General features: G+C 31.7%; 1 protein-coding gene across 1 annotated transcript; it reads right to left on the bottom strand.

Moving 5' to 3' along the window:
* Window positions 1-4666: 4666 nt before the first annotated feature.
* On the bottom strand, window positions 4667-5258 carry BDBG_02989 (uncharacterized protein; the record flags this gene model as incomplete). Its single annotated transcript, XM_031721046.1, has 2 exons — window positions 4667-5002; window positions 5202-5258. Coding segments are annotated over 2 exons (392 nt in total), but the record flags the coding sequence as incomplete, so codon positions are not given.
* Window positions 5259-7148: the final 1890 nt, after the last annotated feature.

Here is a 7148-nt window from a genome sequence, read left to right as displayed (position 1 = left end):
ATATCATATAAGACCTGGAAGTGGAGGAAATCAAGATAAAAGATATGCAGAAGAACAAGCATATGAAGAAGCTTCTGAAGAAGTATGAAAAGGTTTTTCAAACAGATCTTTCATCAGAATTGTCACCAGAACAAGGATTCATACATGAGATTGACATGAGGGATGCAAAACCAGTCAATCAGAATGTGTACTCTCTGTCACAAATACATCTTGAAGAACAGAAGTATCAGATCACAGACCTTCTAGAACATGATCTCATATAATTCTCATCAAGCACATGAGGCTTTCCAGTTCTATTTGTGAAAAAGGCAGATGAGAAGTGATGAATGTATATTGATTATCAAGCACTCAATAAGCTTATGATCAAGAATGAATATTCACTGCTATAGATTCAATAACAGTTGAATATGATTGAAAACACCTGATATCTATCAAAGATTGATCTTCTCTCAGAATACTGGCAGATTCATGTAGATGAACTGTCAGTCTCATGAATCATATTTAATACACAATAAGAGAAGTTCAAATTCCTGATAATGTCATTCAGTCTGACAAATGTGCCTGTCATCTTTCAAATGATGATAAATATGATTCTTTATAAACAGAATAAAACCTCATATCTCATATATCTCAATGACATTTTAGTCTTTTCAAACTTATATGATGAATATCTGAAGTATTTCAATGAAGTGCTTACAACTCTGACAGAGTATATGCTCTATATTAAATTAACAAAGTATGTGTTTGAAATGAAAGAGTTGAAGTTCATAGAACATGTAGTGAGTAATGACTGTATACACTCTATCTCAGAGAAATTGAATGTCATAGTGAATTGAACTATAGCTGAGAAATATACACTATATACAACAGTTTCTTAAGTTAATCTCATATTACTGCAGATTCATCAAGAATTTCACATGAATATCTACATCACTCTCAGATCTCTTAAGAGAAACAGATGCAAATCTGTAAAAGAAGAAGTTTCATTCAATCATCTGAAATACTGTGTGTGAAGAGGCTTTTCTCATACTGAGAGAACATATAATAACATTCTCAGTGCTTATTCAATCAGATTATAATAAACCTTTCTATATCAAGACAGATGCATCTGAATGAGCTATCAAAGACACTCTTCTACAGATAAGCAAGAATGACAAGCTGTATTCAGTGATGTATAATAATAGGAAACTATCAGGCACTGAGCTCAATTACTCAGTGTATGAAAAGAAATTACTAGTGATTAAGCATGCACTGATGTTGTGAGATAGATATATCAATAACAGGCATACAACAACAGTGATCACAGATTATGAAAGTCTCATCTATCTATAATTGATAATAAAATCTTTTAAACACTTAGCACATTGAATCTCAGAGTTTCAAGTGTACAATCTTCATATCAAATACTGAAAGAAATCAGACACTGTGATACCTGATACAATTAGTTACAGACCTGATTTCATGAGTGAGAGTTCTGCAAACCAGGTATAAGAAATGTTCATGTTAAATGTGCTGAGAGAATGCAAGAAATCAGAATAAGTGAACACTATGATCTCTCACTTAGAGAATGACAAGATGTCAGATAATAAGCATCTTGTGAGAGTAGTAGAAGAGATACTTTCAAACTTTAAGCTGAGAAAATTGAAAAACAATATTGTGCTTTATTACAATCTAGAATATATGAAAGCTCTTTATCTAGAATTCTTATTTAGATGCAACTTGATAACTTACATACATAAGAAATTCAGTCACTTAGAAAGTGCTGAACTTATAAGTGTACTCAAATCAAGAGCATACTGATCAAACATGATCAAGAACATTCAGACATATACTCACAAGTGCCTGAATTACCAGGTTGTGAAAGAATCTAAGAAAGGATTAGAATATAAGAAAGTACAATATTAGATAAAGTGTATAATACAACTGTTTAAATGATGAGAAGTGAACCTCATAGACATATTACTGTGAACACTAAATAGAAATCAATGAATAATCACTGCTATTGATTACACTACTGACTGATCAGTTGTGAAAGCAGTTTCAGAGATAACAGAGAAGATGATGACAAAGTTTCTATATAATAAGATCTATATCAACTATGAAATGCTGTGTGAGATTCTAACTGATAATAGTGTGAATCTCATAGAAGAAGTGATGAGACATTTCATGAGCTAGTTACAGACAAGATATCATAGAACAACACTATATTATTCACAGATAAACAAGAAGATGAAACACTTAAATGAAATCTTGAGTAACATGCTGATGAAATATCTAGTGAGCAAGTCTATAAGATTATGAGATGAATATCTTAGTCAGACACTATTAGTTATGCGAATTCAGCAGCATGCAGTCTTCAAGTGTTTATCATTCTACCTGTTATATGAATTGCATCCGTGCATTCTGAAGAATGCTTTGAAAAAGATGAGAAAGAAAACAGCAGTTACAGATGCAGCAGTAGCAGTTGCAGACACAGCAGTTGTGAACACAGAATCAAGATTGAAAGAGATCAGTCACACATGTGCAAAAGCTAACAAGTTACTTCTGAACTGAGCAATTCAATTGAAAAGAATATAAGACTCACTAGTTAAGAAATCAAGTCTCAAGATAAGAATATAAGTTCTCATACACAATGAGAGTTCTGAGAAGTTTCAATCTAGGTGATTTGAACTCTATAAAATACTCAAATCACATTCTCTGAGAACTTACACATTGAAGAAATCAGAGAGACAGATTTTACACAACTTAATCAATGATTCATAACTTATAAAAGTAAAGATACAAGATCTGAGCAGATTATAATTATTCACAGCACTATTATCAGTATTGAAAAAGAAGAGACTTATAATTGAAAAGCCTTATAAAGTAAGAGAAATCATAGATACTTACAAATCAGATAATCTCACTTATTTCAATCTTTTCACAATTATAAGAAAAGAATGAGAAGAAATGAAGAAATCAGATAAATATTACACTTTAATAAGTAATGAGACTGTAGCTGATCATATAATAATGCACTGCAGACAGTGAGTGTAACACAGTAAAGAGTGATCTCAAAGCAGCAGACTTGTACATAAGTCAGATCACAGAAGAAAAAGAAATTCAGAGTTGAATTCAACTGTTTATATCAGTTCAATTGTGAAGATCACAGAGAATAAACTATCTGAAACATTCACAGACACATGAGACTAAGTCATCTCAATCTCTGAAGATGCTCAGAGATTGAGTGAGATTAGTTTTAATAAGCTATTCACTGTAGTGATCTGAGCAGATGAAGAGAGACAGTATAATATATAAGACAGAATCATAAAAGATGAAAGCTGCTGAACCTAGTCACTGAACACTGTATTATATAGAGATTGTGTAAGAGTAGTAACTAGCAGATAAAGAAAAAGTGTAAGAAAAGAAAAGAAATAATGAATTAATTATCAACTGTAAGAGTCAGCTGTAAAAGACAAATATTATCATACACATCTCATTCATTTTCATACATCACATATTTAATCTATTTTCAACATCATATCACCTGAAAAACATTAAAAACAAAAGAAATCTCAAAACTTGAGATTTACAAGAGATTTGAGAACTGCAAGCTGCTCTTATAACAACACTGTGTACATCTCTGATTCCTCTATCACTCTGTGTACAACATTAATGTCATTTATTACAAGATTGACTGAAATGCTAATATAGAAATGTGTACATATATACATAGAAAAATTGAAGAAGAGCATAAGACTCACAGGATCAGAAGTCAGAGCAGGAAGAATGAAGACAGAAGAAACAGAAGAGAGAGAAGACACAGAATCAGATGAATAACAGTAGAAGTCACTCAGAGCTGAATGCTTATAACTCAGTATATACACAATCTTTCTCATAGAAGAGGAAGAGAAAGTGACAGAAGAAGCTTAAGAGCAGAAGAGAGTAGTCTCAGCAGTATTATCATCTTCAATTAAAATGATCTCTGACACTGAAGCAACTAAGAACTATTATTAGTATATAAAATCACAAAAGCAGAGATAATAATTACTGAACAAACATCTGCTGATCTTAGAATTATACACATAATTACAACACACATGAGGCTTTTCAGAAAGAGAGAGAAGAATACAGAGAAATGCAGAAAGCAGAATGCAGTATATGAACAGCTCATTCTTATAATAACATCTCAGATAAGATATACAAGTCTCATATCTATAAGTGTAAAAGAGCATAATATTCATATTTCTGTTTCTGAAAACACAGATATTCTTCATCTACATCACAAAGTCAGATAATAAATATCAGAGAATAGACTAATACAGATCAATCATGCTGAAGATATTCATTAGAGCAGATATACTTATAATATTGAATTTAATAATTATGAAAAGTTTCTTAATATCTGTGAATATTATGATTTCATATATAATAAAATTCATAACAATTTTCTCTAAGAATAGAAAAATCAGTGTTAGAAAGAAAAGATAAAAAGAAAAAGACTTACAATCTTAACACTGTTGAGAGAGAAAGTGATTCTCTGAAATAAATGAATAATTACTTCATCATGAATATTTAAAACAAATGTAATAATCAGCATTTATAACTGAGCTTCAGATAGTCATATCATACATCATCATCATATAATAAATCATTCTAGAGATCAGTAAGAAGAGTGAGAGTGTACATGCTGAGAAATGTGATTCACTGAGTCTACACAATATCTTCTTGAAATGAGAAGAGCTAGTAATGAAGGCAGCAGCAGGAGCAGGAGTAGCAGAAGTGAGAGTCGCGGGAACAGGGATAGCGGGAGCAGGAGAACCAGACACAGAGGCAAGTGTAGAAGATTGAGAAAGAGCAGCAGGAAAAGAAGTGGCAGAAGAGGCAGGAAGAGACACAGAAGACTCAGTCACACATGACACAGACAATTCCTTCATTATCACATTCTCCAAGTTCTTGATCAATGATTTAACATTGAGTTCACTATTATCAGTGAATGCAGATCTGTCAATGTATGAAGATTCTACACAAATAAAAACAACATATCAGCATCTGTGTTTATACAAAATCATGCCAGAAAACACAATCAGAAACTCACTGAGAAGGAAACAGTTAAGAATGTACAAGAAGATGAAGAAGATATATCATTCATAGTAGTATGTTCTGATAATTATTAGAAGATAAACAAGTTCTGATCACATTTCACAACATGTTACACTTACTGCTAATGAACTGCCTGATATGAGCACTATAATAATACTTGTTATGAGAACAGAGAGCTATTGCCAGAAACATGTATAATATAATAGATGAACAGATAGAAAGAGTTACACAGGAGAAGAGATAGAAATCTTGAATAATGATGACATTCAATGATGATGAAGAAGATGATTGAAGAATGAGAAAAGTTAGTGAATGAGTAATGTAATATAGTGAAAGTTTCTTTGTGAGAGTGTATGCAGAATGCTAGCTGAATCAGAGATAGATTACACAATTGTGAAACACTAGTAGCAAGCTAATCTGCATGAAGCTAGGGCATATGACATAATCACATGGGCGTGACCAAATCTGGTGAGAGAGAATGTGGTTTGAAAGAACATATGACTGTCAGATAATAACGCGGCCGCTTCTGAACTTGCTTATAAGTGTAAAGAGGCCATAGCGGCCGCTAATTAAGTTAGCATATAATATATAAGAAGCCGGCATACATCTGTAATCGTACGCTGGCTCAAGCAACCTTTGAATCACAGAAGATTTAATCATTGTATAATAAAACAGATCACTGTCTATTATAACTTTCATATTATATATATTATCTATCACAGTAGATATAAGAATTGCATTCATTGTCATTTTCTCTTTAAATCATTATTATCTGACCTTTTCAAGCTTCTGCTTGTAAATTTGAATAGAAGTTAATTCTTTCTCTGTTTTATTAAGATATTCTCATAGTTATCTTCTGAATCTTTCTTTAATATAATGTGATTGATGTGAACAGATGCTGATTCATTCTTTGAGTGAGAAGATACTAATCTTTCTCTTGAGTGAGAAGATATATAGGCTAATCAGCAGTTAAAAGTAATATGTTCTGATCAGTTACAATTAATGTACACTTCTCATTGATATTAGTCAGCAACTTCTTCAGAAGTGATCTCAGAAACTCAGAAGTGTGTTCAGACAGCAAAGACTCTTGCTTATATATAGACATTTAAGTCTACTCAGTTCATAGCATCTGTATCATTGTTGTTATTTCTCAGTACAGATGTATAAGTGACTGAGATGTAACATTTTCTACTGCTGTTCTGTATACTCTTAAGCTTTATAAGATGATTATTCAATGTCTGAAGTTATATGCAGAAATCTTCATAAGTCTGATCTTTATCTACACTTACAAGAGTCTGTAAGAGTTTAAAAGTTAATGTCTTCTTAAGCATACTAATCTTCATTCAATTCTCTCAAGATTGATCACCTGCTTCTAGAATCTTGATGTCAAAGTCAGGAAAAAATATTATAAGAGAAGTGATTCTCTGTCAGATACTCTGTAATTAATTCAATACTTTCTGTTGTATAACAGTGTCTCAGAACAGAACATCAAGATATTTAATAATATTATCAGGTGTTTGCAATGCTAATTTATATACTTTCATTCATGAATAAAACTTCTGTTTTACACAATTCTTCAATTATTCATTGATATATTAATCTTGATTAATTAGTGAACTGATGACATCTTCATCTATACTTAGTTTTGCAAGTATTTCCAGCCTTCATGATGAGTAGAGAGTGAGATCAGAAGCATTGAAATATACAGAAGTATTTAAGCATTTCTTCAGCACTTGCATTGTGTTCATATTCAATTCTATCAGTATTGAAGTTGCTTGTACAGGGATTTCTAGTTGAGATAATTATTAAATTTTCTTATATTGACATTGTTGAGTTGCATGCATATTAACTATCTGTTACTGTTGTAATTTCAACATTACTTGAAGTCACTGTGACACTGCATTTATGCTCACATTCAAGAGTGCTCTCATATTATTAGTAGACATAGCTGTATAGTTTATTGAATGTGTGTTATCTGCGGAATCAGAAGAATTGTAATTGTATGAATATCTCATACATCTAAGATGTCAGAACTCTTAGGTCTTTCACTGACATTCTCTTTGTAA

This window comes from Blastomyces gilchristii (genome assembly GCF_000003855.2).
Source record: "Blastomyces gilchristii SLH14081 genomic scaffold supercont1.4, whole genome shotgun sequence".
In the NCBI taxonomy this organism is placed as follows: Eukaryota; Fungi; Ascomycota; class Eurotiomycetes; order Onygenales; family Ajellomycetaceae; genus Blastomyces; species Blastomyces gilchristii.
The sequence above is the reverse complement of the archived record's forward strand: the minus strand, read 5'-3'. Positions and strand labels throughout refer to the sequence as shown.